The sequence below is a fragment of the Lissotriton helveticus genome, chromosome 5_1 (genome assembly GCF_964261635.1).
Source record: "Lissotriton helveticus chromosome 5_1, aLisHel1.1, whole genome shotgun sequence".
Lineage (NCBI taxonomy): Eukaryota > Metazoa > Chordata > Amphibia > Caudata > Salamandridae > Lissotriton > Lissotriton helveticus.
The window spans coordinates 792,664,459-792,685,856 of record NC_136065.1 but is presented as its reverse complement, the minus strand read 5'-3'; the positions used below and the strand labels follow the sequence as shown (position 1 = coordinate 792,685,856).

The window sequence follows — 21,398 nt, the reverse complement described above, 5'->3', positions numbered from 1 at the left end:
TGAATCACTCAGAAACTGTACAGCTCAGCGAGCTGAAATAAGATCTTTAAAGATGGCATTTGAAAATGCCGATCGCAAGTTCCCCACACTAATAGTGTGCAATTTGCATTATTGCGTCCAGTCTTACAATAATGACATGCAGACATGGATCGAAAACGGTTACAAAGATGAGACTGGTGCCACAATAAAGCATAAAAAGCTCTAGGAACAAGTAGTTCTTTTACAGAAAGAACTACAAAAGACTCACGTGATACATACACTGAGTCATCAACGTGATGGCGTTCACGTTGCGGGGAATTCATTGGCTAACAGAGCCACGGCGGCTGCTGTTCAACCGGCTTCCGTAGCTACAAAAAAGCGTACTAAAAACAAATAGACGGTGAAACGCTACTAGCAGTAAAAGCCTCAATGAAAGGCAACTATGCGGCGTTACCTCTAAATTAACCACTCGGAAATAAATACATAATTGATTCGAACTCCGTTCCTTTTGCTCAAATCCCTGGAGTGGGGGATAGAGTAATTCCAAACACGAACCGGAGAGCTTACTTGGTACAAGAAGCACACATGGGAATGGGTCTGAGGCACCAAGAGATCTTGAAATCTCTGATAGAATTACAATCACAGTACTGGTGGCCGGGGATGAGCGTGCAAATTTATAACTTTGCAATGAATTGTCAGAACTGCAATAGAAATCACAGTTGTGAACCGGACCAGACAATTGCCAGGACACCACTATTAGAAAGCATCAGGATATCTATACGCAGAAATCCAGCCGAAGAAATGCGATCCCATAATTATTACGACAAGATTCACTTAGATGTAGACCCCGGCGCTCGGCTGACGCCAGAACTGTTATAAAAGATTTGCGAGTCTTTATCGGCACATACGCAATTGGCATGCTAATCTCTGACCAGGGTCCTGCGTTTAGCTCTCAGGCTTACAAGGAGGCCATGGCCAGCATGGGCATTGCATTGCGGTACTGTAGTCCATTCCATCCCGAGGGAAATGCGGTAGTGGAAAGAAAACACCGTGACATAAAGCAATCTATAACGGCGAGGGTATGTGATGGGTGGGTCAAACATCTAACAAGTGTCCAACGTTCCCTATGGTTTGAGTTGGCTGATTTACTGCTGTCCCTCCGTTCATGTCTTATGGAGCACCAGCGCCAGGATGCCTGCAAGGCGACAGTGCGCTTTATAAGTTTTATAAATAAATAATAAATAACGTAGTCTTAACAATCTGCCAAGAAATTCTCTAAAATGTATCACTCCATACGAACTATTGTTCAGTACTAGAATGATAATCCAGGACTTAGATTGTCAGACTTCAGTGGTGAAAGAAAAAATCTTTGATATCAAAGATCGTTTGGCTGTTTTACAGGACTTAAATGAAACAAGAAGAAGTCTAAGTAACACAAAGTTAAAGCCAACAGCCACTGAAGAAAAACCACCTGTCCCAGCAAGACCTGTCTGGATTCCAAAGATCGGGGATCTAGTCAGAGAAAAGATCGCGGTGAAGAAGGAATTTGGACCTTCTTACAGAAAAGCAGTACTTGTCTTAGCTGTCAGCGGAACAAGATCAGTAGTACTACCGCCCCTTGCTGGTAAAAAGGAGAACAGAATTGTATCAATCGACCTGGTAAAACCACAATCATGTGGCCAATAATAAGCAGTAGGCCCAGTGGACTCCCAAGAAGTGGCAGAAGACCAAATCTTGCTACAATCCAGGAGGTTCAAACTGAAAGACTAATCACTTTTGATAAACCTGCAGTAAATAAAAAAGGACTATGCAACAAAGCCATGGAACTTGTACCTCTTGAAACCCAAATTGCAACAGTTCGTCGAGAAACACCTGTCTACAATGATGTAGCTTCAGACTATACTAATGTGACGAAAGAAGATTCAAAGACTAAAGAAAATCCGGAAGCAATTCCAACAATTGATAGAACTGCATCTGGCTACTTCATCAATTTCGATGACTTTTCTGATGATCCAAGTGAACATGAAGAAACGCCAGCAACAAAAAGTTTTAAACAAAAAATGACTGAACTCTTTCATCAACTCAAAGAAACATATCTGATTTCACCATGGATTGAATTATGGATTGTGTTAGGTGTACTTTCCCTCCTACTTTGGCTCATCATGATTTTATGTTTGGGTAGATTTATTGATGGAAAATATAGTACAATGGACACAGCAAGTCAGAACATCAACTTGGTCCTAAAGCCACACAGATCATCTCACATCGAGAAAAAAGAACTGTCATCAGTGAACATCACAGCCATTCCAATACCTGGTGGTAGAGCATGGGATAAAACGGATTACGAAATCTATGGCCCGATTGAGCTCTTGAAATATCCACACCAGTTCAAGGTTTCATTAAGTGACTTTGTAAAACCAAGTACTTTCTCTGATGATTGGGACTTTGAAAATATTAATAATATGATGTCAGATTTAGAAATGTCAGCAAAATTCAACACACATTTACATGGTTCATCAAATTATGAAGAAATGTATTGCTATAATCATTATGGTCATCACTATTTGCATAAATATGCTAATCCTAGAAATGTTTTTACTTATAATCAATGGGAACATTGTACAATACCCCCAAAAGGCAGCTCGAAAACATTTTATGAGAAATTCCCATATTTCTCAGGGTTTAACACAACGGATCCAGAAACGTTGTATTTCAAAATGTTAAATAGGACAGGATTGAAAAACATGTTGACAAATACTAAATTGATTTATTCTGAAAAGTTTTATGAAAAAATGTCTACATTTGGTTTTGAATTTTGGAAAAACAACATTGAAACAAAAACCATCTGGGGTACAAAAGACTGGCAGGTACAAGGTGTAGAATCATTATTCAGAACCTGCATGATCCCAGAACAGATAATATTCCTGAATGACACCATTCAACAAACAACCTGTCTCGGCCTAGCCAATATAAAAGACTTAAACAAACCGTCTATCCCAAAGCCCATACCTGATAGTAATAGCACTACAGATGTGGAGATAGACATATCACATATTTTACACCAAAACAGAACAAATCCTGATTGGAAAAAATGGTTGATCTGGCCCACAGACACAAATAACTGTCAAGATAGATTCCTGAACAAAACACAGGGGTTCAAACAGACCAGGCCAGACCCAAGATACTCCCAGAGACAACATCCAGGGAACGTTACGACATACAGTGTAGGAAAGCTATGTCTTGAATGGCTACAGAAATCCACACTGACTGAAATTAAGCAACACTTGACTTTACTTAAAGAAGGTGCTGACTTGCGAGATTTCATACTGGGACCTCGCAAACAGCGTCAAAAATGTTTCGTATACGCCGGTATATACGCTGCTTACAACGAAGCTTGGAAAGTGACGCAAATTGAAACTGCAGAAAAAATGCGAGAAATTGATCGTATTAATTTGGAAAAATCACTTTCTGCAGTGGACAATGGGTTAACGACTCTGTCCTCCAGAATTTATTCACTGGACAGCATTGTATCATCTGCTATTGATATAATAGAGCAGGACTTGCTAATGTTACAACATGGCCAGTCCCAATTGCGTTCTATTGTACAGCTAGGCTGGACGATACAAAATCTGCATTCAGGCTACGTGCCATGGCGTCTAATCAACACAACGTCATTATTTTCTATCTTTAACCTTACTGATAAACAAATCAGTTTGGCACAAAAAAGAGCAGCCTATACGATTCTGAGCATTGAAAAACTTGAGAGATTACCATTGACTATGTCAGAGAGACCTGTCATTGAATGGATAATACATGGTACAATTACAATTCCGATAACGACTTTTCAGTTTCGGTATTCACAAAAGCATATACCAGCAGGCCTGTATGAAAGGTTGGGTAAAGGATACATCAAGTCAACCTGGAATTTACCTTATACACATAAATGTTATAGTGAAGGGAAAAAAGAGGTATTTCTTAGTGGTAACAATTGTAAAAAATCACTAAGTGGTACACTTCTGTGTCAAGGTATTAACTTGCATGGAGCCTGCAAAGGTTCATTAAACAACCTTTCATGTCACCTGCATGGCACTCCTGCAACACAGATAGAGCCTTTTTTCAGACAGCTTTCCAACGGCAGCTACGTTATAATAAGTGAGCGCATGGTGCCAGGAAAAGCCTATCTCATGAGCGTTACTTCCATGGTCACTTGTTGCATGCAAGTACTGTATCCAAACAGCAATCCAGACATGGAGGCAGCAATATGGCCTTCTTTGAATATCTCTTCTATTCAAATTGATAGTTTAAGCAGAATGAAGTCTATTCTTTTACAGACAACTGTGCCTTTAACCTCGTCCAAAGAGACGTATGATCTGCAAGTTGCAAGGACAGCGGCAGAGATACATTCCCTATTATCGACAAATTGCCCCGTGCATTTCGTAGAAATGTTAAGCCAAATCTTAAACATGTCAGATACCGGTGGCATCGCACATGTATTTAAGACAATTTTTTCGGGACTGTTAGCACCCTTTGGAACAGTTCTTGGCATTTTCCCGAATTTTGTGCATTCAGTATTCGGCGGACTGCCTCTTCTTTTGGGACTCGTAGCAGGAATTTTATTTTTGTTCCTTCTGCTCCAATATGGCAAGTCAAGCCACAGAGAAAACTCAAGCAACAATGGAAGAAATGATCCTAGCTATACGATACCGAGAACGGATCACTAATGTCCTCGACTTTGCCCGGCTAAGAGATCTGAGTACTACCTGGTTACTTTCATTCAGACCAATCTGGCAAGATTGCATCTTACCTGTGCTTCGATGTCTGCTATGCGGAGAAGAATGTGTGTTGGATGTCTGTCTTACACTACCATCAGCAGTACCTATGGATATCGATACTTTGATTGGTTCGGTAACGGCTCATGCAACGTGTTGTCCCCAGCGGCTACCTATTCTGATGACGGCATTCGTTGAGACTTCACCATTACGATTAGGTGGCGGTGAAGTACGAGATGAAAGGAGCACACAGGTACAACCTTCTGTGAACATTGCTGATCCAGACACCGATGATGGCAATGATTCTCACATTTGCACTATTTCAGCTTTTTCGAACTTGGTCGAACTCTCACCTACTGTTGTAGACCAATTTTTCGCAAGCCTGTCTGATTTGATGTTCTCTCCTAACAACAAGAATACATTTTAAAACAACGAGCACACAGCGTTCCCTGAACTCTGATTTCGGCCTTCAGTTTTAATAAACAACACTACAGAAAACAATTGGAACTATTTTTTCCCATGAACGCGAAATTATTTTTTTTCCATTTTCCAAAATATTTACCTTTTTTCTGGCACATGGTACTCTGCTTAAAGTAGAACTATTCTTAGAGAACAGAACTTCTATTTTTAGAGACTCTAGAGACAATATTTTGACTTAGCCTCTAGCACATGTACAGTATTGTATAAATATGTGATGAAATGGCCTCAACCTTCTTTTCTGTATTAAGAGCCATTTCATAAATGTAATTTTCGCAATTCATTCAGCCAATATTTATGTATGAATTATCTGAATGATACCACTGCTTGAAAACCGTACAGTATAAATACTCATTTTCGTGTATATACCATATACCATTTCAAATGCAAATGTATGTATTTTGGTTTGGGTTGGAAAACACATGCATCGTTATATGTTTAGTATTGCTTAGTATTTAGTAATGATGGACATTATACGTGGAGTGGGTGTTGTGAATGTATCTAGGACCCTATTTAAATATTCCCGATTCATGCCCTTATGTGGTTATAACAAAACATATCCTTATAAAGGCATAAGAATCATATCCATATTTAGTCATAGCCAATGCAGTCCAAATACGGCAAGGCTACTCTCATAGACTCCTAGAAAGTACAACGTGTTCTTTAAACAAGCCAAGCCTCCAGCAGCCTGGGAATTCCCCCTGCTTTTGTTTTGATTTGAACAAGAACTCCAGGAGTCCAGAAAGAACTGTAAATTCTTAGTGGCGTCTTATGTCCAACCTTACGTCAAACTCGGCACCTTCCAGGTATAAATATACCAGCATTTGCCTTAAGCAAATACACGGTGGTTTGGAGCAGAGCGGCAATCTACTTGCCCGACGCCCAGCTGATGCGAGTGCCGAAGGAAGCCGACCCTCCCCTTGACGCACTGAGAGAGACGCTGTCTTTTCTCCTGCCGAGAAATTCCAGCTCCAGTGTTTCCAGTCACCCTTGCGGGTTGCTGGGAGATCGAGTCCTGAGAAAGAGATACAAGACCTCCTTCATTCTATAAACCAAGGTACGGAGCTGATTAGATCTTTAGAGAATTCTTGATTCAGATTCTTGGCAAAACTAACTTAACTTAAACTGCAGCTCACTTATTCCTTCCCACGTACTAGGCTTAGGTTAGGTACACCGGGGTAGGCGTATCTTAGAAGCACCAGTTGAGTACGTTTAGTCAATGATTTTATGTAGGTATATATTTTATCCGTTTTAAGTATCATATGGCTCAGAAACCATATAAATGCTTTTACAGTATTATTTCATAATACTCCTTTTACTGTACACACTTTACTTCATGATAAGTATTGCAATTGAGGCAATTCACTTCTCTTGCACGAGAAAGAGGAATGCTCAATAAATAACACCTTTTATTGAAAACGCCTGTCTCTCTATTTCTCTGCACTCCTGGTGAAACTAAGTATGCACGATTGACTGAGTGAAGTAGCTGTCTATTGTTTTCACACGACTCTGAAGATATACTCCTTGTTCTGGAGGGAGCAAAGTTGTCATGTTTATGCGGTTGTCAGAAACTAATCCCTTCTTGTCTAATCAGGAAAGTTAACTCATTCCTGCTCATTCGAGAAAGTTTCTAGTGACCTCCGAGCTAGCTGGCATACCTAATTAAGTCTAACATATTCAGTAGAGACCTAGTCGACCTCAGTCCTACGTCTAAACTATTGTTTATGTTATTCCAATGCCCAGAGCCTATTGGGAATATAGTAACCTGCCTGTATTCTAGAATGCTGAATGAAGGGCTGGTGCCACAAGACACACTGAAGTCGAAATGGGAAACGGGCATAGGGAAACCTATACCCGAGGCAGCATGGGGACAAATAATACGTAGGGCATGGAAAAGCACGAGGAATGCAAGGTTCCAGTTATTGCATTTCTTTAAACTACATAGGGCATACTTAACCCCGGGTAAGATCAGGAAATATTTCCAGGCAGAGGATGCAGCATGCCCTCGATATGCGAGCGAGGGGGCAGAGTTAGAACACATGCTATGGGGATGTCCTAAGCTGGAGGAATATTGGGAAGACGTAGGAGAAGTGTTAAGAGGGGTTACGGACCGCCGAATAAATTTTGACATCGCAACCTGCATACTGCACTGGTTCCTGCACACATCCAAGACTAAGGTGACGAGCAAATTCATTGATATGGGATTAATATTAGCCAAGAGGGAAATCACGAGGCGCTGGAAATCTAAGGATGGCCCCAGTAACAGGAGATGGAGAGCTGAGTTCCTGAAATGGGCAAGTAGTGAGAGCGCTATTAGACATCAACAAGCGCGACGTTTGGCCAACAAAAAAGTACTAGAAGCTGCGCATGCATGGGAGGCGTTAGTACAATACTTAGTTGACCACTATGCAGAGGGACAGCAGGCAGAAGGAACTGAGCAGGGAGAAATCGCCTCACAAGGATAATATGGATCACTTTGAATGGCAGACACATCATGCATTGAATATAGCAGATTGCCTGTAGTAACACACTGGTGGGAGGGGGGGGGAGTTAGGGATTGGGAACAATTTTGTAGAAAAAAGTTATGGTTCACAATACACGATTATATATTATGGTTGGATATGAATAGCTTGAGTACTGCCAGACTAACTGAATAAGTTACTGGATGACCCTTGAATATTGGGCTAGGCAGGAATATGAGTAAGGTTGAAGTATGTGGATGTTGATCGACCCAGAATTGTATTTTACATGCAAAAATTAATAAAAATTTGGTTTATATTTTTTTTTTAAAATCAAGTGACGCGAGGGAGCACAAAGCAGGCACACATGTCTGTTCGTTCCTATTGCCCCAGGGCACTTTCTATAATACGGACCATAGTTTGGTGGCCATTAGGGTTTGCTAGTTCCCCCTCAGCAGGCATTTGTTAAAGTTTGTTGCAGAGAAATATATAATATATAATGCTCTACAGCGTTTGTATGGTAGCTGGTGTTCACAGATCTTCTAGCTTATCCAAGTTTATTTAATCTCCAACACTTCATGGCTGACTGCCTGGTGGCCTCACAGTGTTGAATTCTAAATTGATGTGCAATTCTTTGGTTCTGCATACAAAATCTAGTTATTTTGATCCTAAGCAATAGACATTATACAACCTGGATATTCCTGCTCAGGTTGTCAAGGATAACCTTTATTATGGCTGAAGTCACAACCACAATCTCCATATCAATTGAAAATTAAGAATATGTAATGGTTAGGGGAACTCCAGAAACCAAAAGGAGTAATGCAAGAGCAGATAAAAGAAAAAAGTTACTGAATGACAATGTAACTGTTTGGGTCTACTAAAGGTAGAAATTAAAGTGATGGCCAACACACATACTTCTAGTAGTGGTACAGTGATTTATTACATCTTCAGTTTGGGTAGTCATTTTTCACATTTATTTGATATGTTTGTTCAAACCAATCACAATATACTAGTATTATGTATATATAATCTTATCAAAAGGTCTTATGCTAGGATATCAATGCTTCGAATGGTGTTGATAGCAAAAAGTATTATTAAATATTTTTGGACTCCGCGTACATGAGTTTACTCAGTTATCTCTTATAAATATTGCTTCTTTGTGGTCGATGTACTCTATACGTTTTAGGAATTGGTAATATGTAGTTATAAATATTGGGCTTGTTCACAAAGCATATTAGACTAGTTCTGCCCTTGTTAAAATGTTTGATGAACATGGATTCATTTAAATCTACTTCTGAGATAGTCTCCCATCGTTTTGTGTTGGGGATTTATGTCTGCCTCGATCGCCTTTGGGAACAAGACTTAATATTTATTTAAGCAGACATACATCTCCAACACTAAACAAAGCTCATATAAATGAATCCACGAACATTAAACATTTTACCAACGGCAGAACTAGTCTAAAATGCCAAATCAGAAGACAAATACGCCTATAATGAAACTAGGAAAGCTGAATAAGGGTGCTCAATGAAAGCGGACACCTCTTCACGATATACAAGACTTTTGGCGAGTAATAGAAAGACTTTATGTTCATTAAAGCAAAAGTTCGTATCCCTCCCAAAAGGAAAGGGGTAGATTGGGAAACAACCTTTACAACGCAGTCATTACATCGTACTACCTTTACAGTGCAGTCATTACATCACAACATCCTTTACATCGCATGCCATTACAATGCAGCCATTACATCGCATGTCACTACAACGCATGTCATTACAACACATGTCACAACAACGCATACCATTTCAACACATAGTTTTTAGCCTTACACTATCCAACACTTACCCCACTGTTGCACTCACTGGAGTGGGAATATTAATTGTTACACCTACACTATCCAACACTTACCCTACTGTTGCACTCACTAGAGTGGAAATAGTAATTTTTACCCCTACACTATCCAACACTTACCCTACTGTTGCACTCACTGGAGTGAGAATAGTAATTTTTACCCCTCCACTATCCAACACTTACCTTAAATGCAATGTAATGGTATGCGTTGGAATGGTATAATGCGATGTAATGGAATGAGTTGTAAATATAGTTTCCTAAAATGCGTTGTTATGGCATGCGATGTAAAAACATGCATTGTAATGGATGTTGCGATGTAAAAACTGTGTTGTAAAGGCATGCGTTGTAAATGTTTGCGTTGTATCATCATACATTCAAGTAGATTACCTACATGGTTTATATGCTACAATTCGTGTCCCTAATGTCTATGAAAGTGAATGGAATATGCTCCCCGACATACATTTTCCCTCCGTCTAAAAAAAATACTAATCAAAAAATAGAAAAATGTAAAAAACAATCCAGATTAAAAGCAACCAGGAACCTGATGATCTGCCTATTGTTGTCCTGAAGAGCCCTGGGGTACCCTTGCGGAAGTTGTATTTGCAGATATCTATAAATGACGTCCAGTGCCTGTATCATATAAGGAAGGTATTTTACAAGAAATTAGATCAATTAGAACCTCAAAATCATAAGCAAATTGCATAGACTAATATTACCCACTCAATTCTCTAGAAATTCAGAAGAGAGCAGAGGCATAACTAACCTTGTTCTTAGACGTCACTGTCATTTAGAAAGGCCATTTGACTTACAGCCCTCTTTGGTCTGCAGAAACTGAAAAGATACACAAGCATCAGACAAAATTATACAGACTGTTTGTCTAGTCTGCCACCAAAATGTACAGGTAAAATTAATTTCTTTGAATCATCATTTAGAGACACATTTTAACTGAGGCATGGTGAATAAATGGGGAGTACTGTTCTGCTTCAATCCGGCATTTCTTCACGCTCCATAAGAGTAGGCTAGATGTAGCTGCAGCATCAAACTGACCAGGCAACTCCGGTAGACTGTCCTAGTAAGCAGAACCAAGGTGAGCCCTCTTACTACTGACTCAACACCATGTAACATGTTAAAATTGGATTAGGAATTCAGGAGGGGAGCCACCGAGAATTAACCATGTGTTTTGCTAGATTAAATCTGCTCAGGATGTTGAAGAGGACACCAATGTATCTTGTAAACTGTCCAAATGTGGGAGGGTCCACTTGGAGTCTCAGAGTAGTACTGCAAACCAATCACGCATAACTCATAAGTAGGTGAGTGAGCCACTTAGCCTATCAATTTCGGAGGGTAGAAAGTGACTATTATTACATTCCTCTCTGTTAGGGGTATTTCTTTCAGCAGTGATAAATATACCAATCCAGACCTTTTTTAAAAAAAAACAGTTATAATTTTTCCAGAGACAAAGTAAACCATAGGGCACAGCACAGAATTTACCCCTAATACTTATGAAGGCAGACATCAGTGACAGGTAATGTCAAAAAGGTTACTTACTTTTAGTAACACATTATCTGGTAGAGACTCTATCTAGCTGTGGATTCCCTTCTTTTGAATTTCCCAGGCATCAGGCTGGATCTGGAAACTTTTGTTGAGCAATACCCCTTGCGCACGGCATCTGGTAGCTTCATTCAGCTCCGTTTGACATTGTTAGCGTCGGTTATGACATCGTGAGTGCCTATATAGGCGTCACTCAGGTGAGCGACCCCTGACCCTGCTTGCAGGCCAGGTCGCTCCCCTACTGCCGAACAGCTCCACCTGCCTGTCTGCCCGCCACTGCTTGAAGCGCGAGTTCGAGCCTTCTGTTCCCTGACTGCCTCTGCCCGCTGCTGCGCCTTTTTTTTTTACAGTATTTGGGGACTTTTTCTTCCCTGTAGTTGCTGTTTTCCGCACCGTATTCACACCCCCAGCCCTTCTGTTTGTACCCCCACCCCCTTCCTGCACCCCCGTTTTTTCCATCCGCTGCCCCCTGCGGCCCGGCCCCCTCGCCGCCCTGCTCCCACCTCCCAGTTGCTCCTCCCTCCCTCCCCGCCTTAAATGGCGGCCGCTGCTGGACAGTAGGAGCGACCCCTGACCCTGCTTGCAGGCCAGGTCGCCCCCCTACTGCCGAACAGCTTCACCTGCCTGCCTGCTCGCCGCTGCTCGGAGCGCGTGTTTGAGCCTTCTGTGCCCTGACTGCCTCTGACCGCCGCTGCGCCTTTTTTTTTTTACTGTATTTGGGGTCTTTTTCCTCCCTGTAGTGTGCCATTTTCCGCACCGTATTCACACCCCAGCCCTTTTGTTTCCCCCATTCCCCCTTCCAGTCCTGCACCCCTGTTTTTTTCCCGCCCTTGCGGCCCGCCCCCTCGCTGCCCTGCTCCTGCCTCCCAGCTGCTCCTTCCTCCCTCCCCGCCTTAAATGGCGACTGCTGCTGGACAGTAGGAGCGACCCCTGACCCTGCTTGCAGGACAAGTCGCCCCCCTACTGCCGCACAGCTCCACCTGCCTGTCTGCTCGCCGCTGCTCGGAGCGTGAGTTCGAGCCTTCTGTGCCCTGACTGACTCCGCCGTGCCTTTTTTAACTGTATTTGGGGTCTTATTCCTCCCTGTAGTTTGTCGTTTACCGCACCGTATTCACATCCCCAGGCGTTCTGTTTCCCCCACCCCCCTTCCTGTTCCTGCATGCTGTGTTTTTCCCGCTGCTGCCCCCTGCGGCCCCGCCCCATCGCCGCCCTGCTCCCGCCTCCCAGCTGCTCCTCCCTCCCTCCCCGCCTTAAATGGCGGCCGCTGCTGGACAGTAGGAGCGACCCCTGACTCTGCTTGCAGGCCAGGTCGCCCCCGTACTGCCAAACAGCTCCACCTGCATGTCTGCTCGCCGCTGCTCGGAGCGCGAGTTCGAGCCTTCTGTGCCCTGACTGTCTCTGCCTGCCGCTGCGCCTTTTTTTAACTGTATTCGGGGTATTTTTCCTCCCTGTAGTTTGTCGTTTTCTGCACTGTATTCACACCCCCAGGCGTTCTGTTTCCCCCACCCCTTTCCTGTTACATCGCCCCCATGTTTTTCCCGCCGCTGCCCCCTGTGGCCCCGCCCCATCGCTGCCCTGCTCCCGCCTCCCAGCTGCTCCTCCCTCCCTCCCCACCTTAAATGGCGGCCGCTGGGCGGCCGCGCAGCAGGAGCGCCGCTGGCGTGGCAAAGGCAAGTCCGCCTGCGCCCGTCCGCGCCTGGACCACGCCCAGCGCCAAAAGCCCTGGACTCCGTGAACGCCACAACACCAAAATCCACTACGATGCCAGCACCCTCTTCGCACTCAACGCCGGGCGAAACCCCACCTACTTCCAGGCAACCCCGAAACGGACCCACTGACCCTTCTCCTGCCACACCTGCTGCTTCACCTGCGACAGAACCACCAAACCTCTAAGGACTAGACCCAACCATCTCTGCTGCATACTCCTCAACACCCACTCCGCCCGCAAACAGGCCGTCGAACTCTGGCATCTGATCGACACCTCTGCCCCAGACGTGGCCTTCCTGAGGGAGACCTGGTGGAATGACTCCTCGGCACCCGACATAGCCATAGCCATCCCGGAAGGCAACAAGATCACCCGCAGGGACCGCGCCAACGGAGTCGGAGGAGGAATAGCCATCATCCACAAATCCACCCTCAAGGTCTCCACCCACGCAGACGACACCATCAACACCACCGAACACCTGCACTTCCGGATCCAAACCGACCCAAACACCACCCTCAGAGGAACACTCATCTACAGACCCCCTGGACCACGGGCTCAGTTCAGCAACTCCATCGCTGACCTCGCCAGCACCCACACACTCGCCTCAACGGACTACATCCTCCTCGGGGACCTGAATTTCCACCTCGAGAACAACAGCGACGCAAACTCCTCAACCCTGATCGACAACCTAGCCAACCTCAGCCTCAGACAACTTGTCACCGCACCCACCCATGCCGTCGGCCACACGCTGGACCCCCTCTTCTCCACAGGCTCCCACGTCACCTTCGACCACACCACCGAACTACACTGGATCGACCACCGCTGCATCCATTTCACCTTCAAGAAACCAACCACACACCACCGCACTCAAAAGCTACCTCGCCGCTGCTGGAGCAAAGTTACTTACGACCAGCTGATCACCACCCTCGCCCAGAACCCCCCATCGACCCCACCAATGCAGATGCCGCAGCCCACAACCTTAGACAGTGGATCGAAGACTGCGCCAACAACCTCGCCCCGCTAAAGAAACCACCCAACAACCACACCAGCAAAAGAGCCACCTGGTTCACCGACGAGCTCCAGACCTCCAAACGCACATGCCGGAAACTGGAGAAGACATGGCTCAACGAACGCACACCGGACAACTACGCAGCCCACAAAGACGCCACACGCAGACATCACCACCTCATCAGACTAGCAAGGAGCTCCTCCTCCAAAATCCGCCTGGACTATAACGTACACAACAGCAAAGAGCTCTTCAGCATCATAAAGGAACTCTCCAACCCCAGCGCCAACACCAACGACATCCCGCCCTCACAAGACCTGTGCGACTCACTAGCCATCTTCTTCCACCGCAATATCACTGACATCCACAACAGCTTCAAAGCCACGACCGCCCCTACCATGCCAGTCGCCACCTCCCCTGCGAACACCACCAGTGCCAACCGCCTGACCTCCTGAGCCATTGTCAACGACGACGAGTCACGCAAGGTCATGAACTCCATCCACTCAGGATCTCCGTCAGATCCTTGCCCACACCACGTATTCAACAAAGCGGACGCAACCATCGCACCCTAACTACGGAAGATCATCAACATCTCCTTCGAAACAGCGGCATTCCCGGAAAGCTGGAAGCACGCCGAAACCAACGCCCTCCTCAAGAAGCCCAAAGCGGACCCCAAGAACCTCAATAACTTACGTCCCATCTCCCTGCTCCCGTTCCCGGCAAAGGTCATCGAGAAAATCGACAACATGCAATTGGCCCGCCACCTGGAAGACAACAACATCTTAGACCCATCCCAATCCGGATTTAGACGCAACCACAGCACCGAGACAGCCCTCATCGCCGCCACGGATGACATCAGGCGCCAACTAGACAAAGGCAAAACATCAGCCCTCATCCTCCTGGACCTATCAGCCGCCTTCGACACAGTATGTCATCACACTCTTAAAACACGCCTCCTAGAAGCCGGAATCCAAGAGAATGCCCTGGACTGGACAACGTCGTTCCTCTCAGGCAGAACCCAGAGATCCGCCTCCCACCCTTCCGATCCGAAGCCACCAACATCATCTGCAGCGTCCCCCAGGGCTCATCCCTCAGCCCAATGCTGTTTAACATCTACATGGCCCCCTCGCACAAGTGGCCCGTCATCACAACCTCAACATCATCTCCTACGCCGATGACACCCAACTCATCCTCTCCCTCACCAATGACCCACTCACCGCCAAAACCAACCTCCACGACGGAATGAAGGCCATCGCCGACTGGATGAGGAGCAGCCGGCTGAAGCTGACGGAGACAAGACGGGGGTCCTCATCCTCGGACCCACCCCCTCAGCCTGGGACGACTCCTGGTGGCCGACCACAATGCACAATGGGAACAGCACCAACACCCACCGACCATGCACGCAACCTAGACTTCATCCTCGACTCCTCCCTCTCCATGTCTAAACAGGTCAACGCTGTCACCTCCTCCTGCTACAACACCCTCCGCATGCTCCGCAGGATCTACAAGTGGATCCCAACCGAAAGAAGAAGAACGGTTACACATGCCCCCGTCAGCAGCAGACGGGACTACGGCAATGCACTCTACGCAGGAATCCCAGCCAAACATCTTCGCCGACTACAACGCATCCAAAACGCCTCCGCCCGACTGATCGTCAACATCCCCCGCCGCAACCACATCACCCCCCACCTGAGAAACCTACAGTGGCTCCCCGTCAACAAGAGGATCACCTTCAAGCTCCTCACACACGCACACAAAGCCCTCCACAACGCCGGACCCGCCTACCTGAACAGACCCAGCTTCCGCACCCCCACTTGCCAGCTCCGCTCCGCCAGCCTCGCCCTCCCCACTGTCCTCCGCATCCACCGTACTACCTCCGGCGGCAGATCCTTCTCCTATCTGACCGCAAAGACCTGGAACACCCTCCCTACCTGCATACGACAGACGAAAGTCCTACTCACATTCAGAAGACTCCTCAAGACCTGGCTCTTCGAACAGTAGCAGCTCCCCCCCCCTCAGCGAAGTAACTGATGTAGTTGTGTGCAAAACTAGGGCCCTCAAAAGAGGAAGTAACCCTAGCACTACAACATTAGTCTGTAAAGGGGGAGGCATGGGTGGTGCTGTAAGGAATCTGTAGCTAGCTAGAGTCTCTATTAGATAATGCGTTACCGAAGGTAAGTAACTTGTTCATCTGAGAGACTTCTAGCTGCAGATTTCTCACATTTGAAATAGAGACCCAACCATACCATCCCGGAAGTGGGTTGCGGACCAATGCTTCAAACTAGGAAGTCCTGCAGGACCAATTGGGCAAAATGCCCATCCCTGCAGACCAGACTGTCCAAGCAGTAGAGTTTGGCAAATGTGTCCAAAGATGCCCACATTGCTGCCTGACAGATGTCCAGGATTGGGACACCCCAAGCCAAGGTCATAGTCATAGCCATTCCCCTGGTGGAATGGGCCCATAATCCCTCAGTGGGCTGCTTCTCTGCCAAGGCATAGCAGATCTTAAGTAAAATTGTCAAGAGCGGGACCCCTTATCACCAAAGGAATAGGGTACTACTAACAAGTGAAGAGCAGAGTTTCCTTTGGTCACTACTACATTAAAACCATTCATATTCAATCACTCAATACCCTAATATCACAACAACTCTCCCACCACTACTATAAAAAAGCATAAAAACAATTTCCATACAGTGTAAAATAATAGAAAAGAACTCAAAGTCATCTTGCCTTCTTACAGCAATAAAAAACACCATACAGCAGTAAATATATTTACATATAAACAGATTCCATACCTCTTCCTCGAAAAAAATGGGCAGTTTATTTTGTCTGATAGTTACTTCTCGTATTTGGAACTATGAAACGTTTCCGTAGACAGGTGTACAAAGAAGAATAAAGTGAACTGCGCTTTGCTTCGAGATGTCGTGGGGCACCTCGGAAGATTTAATTAAAAAAAACAAGGTCCCTGTGTTGGAAACGACACTAAAAAGTGGATGCTATTAAATTGTAATTGGGTAAGGAGTAATCATTCATTCATTCATTCATAAGTCTTTATTGCGATTCTTCATCATAAAAAGACAGTAGTTAACAAAATAATACATTATTACATATATCATCCATTGATAATACTCCAAGGTTATAAAAATATAAATTCACAATTATTACACCATCACAATAATAAATGCATACATATACAATAACATTAGCATTATTAAAATCAGTTAAAAGTGTATTAAATATTTAACCCAGCAAAAAGACTTAGGGGTCGATTAGGATGGCGGACGGAAATGGGTACTGTCCGCCATGGTGGGGGAAATTTTACTCCCGGCTGCGCCGCGGAGATTCCGCGGTTGGGATTAGGATAATCATGTCACGAAACTCCGACCGCGGCGGACGTATCATAACCAACACCGTCCGCGGTGGACGGAACACATCCAACTCCGTCCGCGGCGGACGGAGTCCAATGAACAACCACTGCCGCGGACGGAAATGACCCCAGAAAATAACACATGTACCGCCATACCTGTGAATACTCCGTGGCCGCAATTAGGATAAATCCGCCCGTACCACGGAACTCACAGCCATCCACGTCCGCGGCGGAAAGAATGCTACGATAACCACAGCATCACTGCGGAAGGCCAACACGCACAACATCCCTAGCGGCAAACAAATGTTAGAAAGTGTACCGCAAGTCCAAAGCAAACATACGAACATTGACAACGCCCCCCCCCACACACCAACACCAAGCACAAGCCACCATGACACGTCCCAATTATCCAATAATGCACACTAGTCAACACGCCCACCTACCACCTGACTGCCAACAACCATTGAGACACGACTATAAAATGACACCCACACACTACCACAATCCTTTGCATCACAGCATTGCTGCCAGCAAGAGGCCCAATTCGAGATACTGCAAACTCACATAGAAGACACCCACCCACCACCCTACCACACCCACCACACAAACACCCACCACACAAATCCTACACATCACACACCACACACCTGCACCCCCCAACTCACTCAACTCACACACTGAGCACCACACACCATGGCACCCCAAAAAAAAACTAAATTCACGGAGACAGAGTTGAGGGTAATGGTAGATGAAATAATCCGTGTTGAGCCCCACATCTTCGGGGCCCAAGTCCAGCAGACGTCCGTGGCGCAAAAGAACCACATGTGGGACAGGATCGTCACTCGGGTGAATGCGTCTGTGCCGAGGACGAAGCATGACATTCAGAGGCGGTGGCATGACCTGAAGACCAGGGTGAAGGGCATCCGAGCTAAAAACTTTGCTAGAGCCAATCATACTGGCGGTGGCACACCCCCGGAGCCCATACCCTACACCGATTGGGAGGAGAAGGTGCTGGTGATACTACACCCAGAGAGCCTAGACGAACTTGATGAAGGAGAAGAGGCCGGTGAGTACAAACCAAGCACCACGATCAGCACGACATGGTCAGGCTCACACAACTGAGAAGAAACATCTCCTACGCCCCAACCCATGCACGTTGGACACCAACTCACTAACATGTCCATGGCTCCCAACAGGCCCCCATGTTCATGGGGAGGGTGGTGGTGGTGGAGGGTGGGGTGTGTGAGAGGCCCAAACTACAACTCCCAACAGGGCCCCATGTTCACGGGGAGGGTGGTGGTGGTGGAGGGTGGGGTGTGTGAGAGGCCCAAACTACAACTCCCAACAGGCCCCCATGTTCACGGGGAGGGTGGTGGAGGGTGGGGTGTGTGAGAGGCCCAAACTACAACTCCCAACAGGCCCCCATGTTCACGGGGAGGGTGGTGGTGGTGGAGGGTGGGGTGTGTGAGAGGCCCAAACTACAACTCCCAACAGGCCCCCATGTTCACGGGGAGGGTGGTGGAGGGTGGGGTGTGTGAGAGGCCCAAACTACAACTCCCAACAGGCCCCCATGTGCACGGGGAGGGTGGTGGAGGGTGGGGTGTGTGAGAGGCCCAAACTACAACTCCCAACAGGCCCCCATGTTCACGGGGAGGGTGGTGGTGGTGGAGGGTGTGAGAGGCCCAAACTGCAACTCCCAACAGGCCCCCATGTTCACGGGGAGGGTGGTGGTGGTGGAGGGTGGGGTGTGTGAGAGGCCCAAACTACAACTCCCAACAGGTCCCCATGTTCACGGGGAGGGTGGTGGTGGTGGAGGGTGGGGTGTGTGCGACAGGAAACAGAAATGTCTACAAATCTATATAACCATGTAATGTCCACATTACTGACCAGCTCTATCTTGTCCCTCAGGTGATCGTCAACTGACTGGGGAAACCAGTACCCGGCCGCCAGCCTCGCCTCCCACACCTACAGGACTCTCTGGTGACGAGGACACAGGCAGCTCCGGTGCGGAGGATGGAGTGGGACCAAGCACGCAGCCAGGGCCATCTGGCTCACAGGGACTCCCGGGACCGACCAACGTCGCATGTGTGACTCCAGAGACACCTGTCTCTGTGATCTGCACAGTCCCCACCACCACCAGTACCACCAGTACCACCAGTACCACCAGTACCACCAGCACCACGACTCCTGCCGGTGCCACCCAGCATAACCCAGCGCACGACGCTGGTCCATCGGCCTCACACACAAGCAGGGTGAGTGGGCCACAAACACAGGCAACGGGACATCAGCCAATCAGGCGAGCCACACACCGCCGTGCAGAGGAAGGACAGCAACCCCATCCAGTGGCACAGTCCCTACAAGCCCTTGCCAGGTGCCAGGCGTCATACGACCGGTCCCAGGCAAACGCTGATCGTGCACACCAGGACTCAGTGGACAACACCAACATCCAGCGCGAAATCTCTGGCATCCTTGGCCAGATGTTGCAGATCATGGGCCAGCAGGCAACGATGTGGAGGGAATGGGTTGGCCGGAACAACCCCCCCCCCTCCACCAAGTGTCGTAGCGCCACCGCCACCGTCACCTCCGCCTCCACCGCCACCTCTGCCTCCCCCGTCACCGTCACCTCCGCCTCCACCGCCGCCACCACCACCTGTGCCCCTGGCGACGGATGTGGCCCATCAACAACCTGCCCTCCCAGCTGACTCTGTTCCACCTCAGAGACGGAGGGGCCGGCCGAGGCAGGAAGTGGCTGAGAGCAGTGTTGGAGCGCCATCCACACGCTCCAAGAGGGGACGACCATGACAATGTCACAGCCTGTGCCAGACATTCACCCAGCTAAGTATCCTGTCCCACAGACAATCATTCCCACTGGTCTGCTGGACTACCCTGACACCCCCCAATGTGGTGTCAGCACGGACATTTCATCTGCCATTACCTTCAACTCCAACTCCCTCCACCCCACTTACTTGTAAATATTCACCAGCACAGAAGCACAACCTGTAAATAAATTGCACTTACTCACACAATGATGTTTTGCCTCCATGTTTATTCACATGATTGCCTTTAGAAACAGACGTAAACAGGTTCAGGGATCATAGTCGTACATGATCATGGCGCTGCGGGAGTGACCTAGAGAAAATCAGAGACAGCAAACACACGTCAGGAAACAGATTCACACACATCACAACACAATGCACAGCAACATTACACAAACGACAACCATCACAAAAGCATGGGATGCGAGCACACACATCATGGAGACTTGTATGTCCAAAGACATGAAGACACACATATGCAACCATCACAAACAACACCCAGCTGATGAACCCCACATCCACACAACACCAGCAAACATACATGAGGCATTGTCAACCGCCACTAGAGGTAGTTACTCACATTCAAGGGAAGTAGCGATCTATGAGCTGGCGCCTCTGGTCCACACCTTCCTCCTCACCACTATCCTCATCAGTCGACATGGGTGGGATGGGAGGCCGAGGAACTTCTTCGTCTTCAGGGTCCAACAGCAGTTCAATGTCATTGCGTACTGCCAGGTTGTGGAGCATGCAGCAGGCAATCACGATCCTGCATACTTTTCCTGGTGAGTAAGGCAGGGCCCCTCCGGTCTTATCGAGGCACCGAAACCTAGACTTTAGCAGTCCAAAGGTACGTTCGATGACTCTCCGTGTCCTTCCATGTGCTTCATTGTACCGCATTTCACCCGCTGTTCTAGGATTACGTAGGGGACTGAGGAGCCAGGGCCGGTTTGGGTACGCCGAGTCGCCTATGTAGGGGGATGACAGACACAAACATCACAACAAGATATGGTGGGTACCCCATGCAACACAGAGATCACAAGAGTCCCCACTACACACTCACCAACAAGCCACGCTTGACCGGGTCGCAGATTTGCCATGAGTCGTGGGACAATGCTGCTCCGCATGATGTGGGCGTCATGTGCGGAGCCAGAAATCTTGCACACACATGGGAGATGATGTTGTTTGCCAGGCACACCACCTGCACGTTCAGCGAATGGAAGTGTTTGCGATTCCTGAACACTTGTTCCCGTGCCCGTGGTGGAATGATAGCGATGTGTGTGCCATCAATTGAGCCCACAACGTGAGGTATGTGGCCCAGTGCATAGAAGTCAGCTTTGACAGCTGCCAACTCTTCCGGCCGTGGGAAATGTATGTAGTCATTCTTGTACAGCATCATAGCTGTTAAGACGTGCCCGGCCATG

General features: G+C 47.2%; 1 protein-coding gene across 10 annotated transcripts in view; it reads right to left on the bottom strand.

Moving 5' to 3' along the window:
• The window catches only part of LOC144754917 (protransforming growth factor alpha-like), a 1,071,904-nt gene that overhangs the window by 234,075 nt on the left and 816,431 nt on the right, over positions 1 to 21,398 (bottom strand). For all 10 annotated transcript variants that reach the window (XM_078643261.1, XM_078643269.1, XM_078643264.1 and 7 more), the window contains one exon: positions 10,296 to 10,363. In XM_078643261.1, the coding sequence (XP_078499387.1) occupies positions 10,303 to 10,363 (61 nt within the window). In that variant the 3' untranslated portion in view covers positions 10,296 to 10,302. The remainder of the gene's footprint in view (positions 1 to 10,295; positions 10,364 to 21,398) is intronic.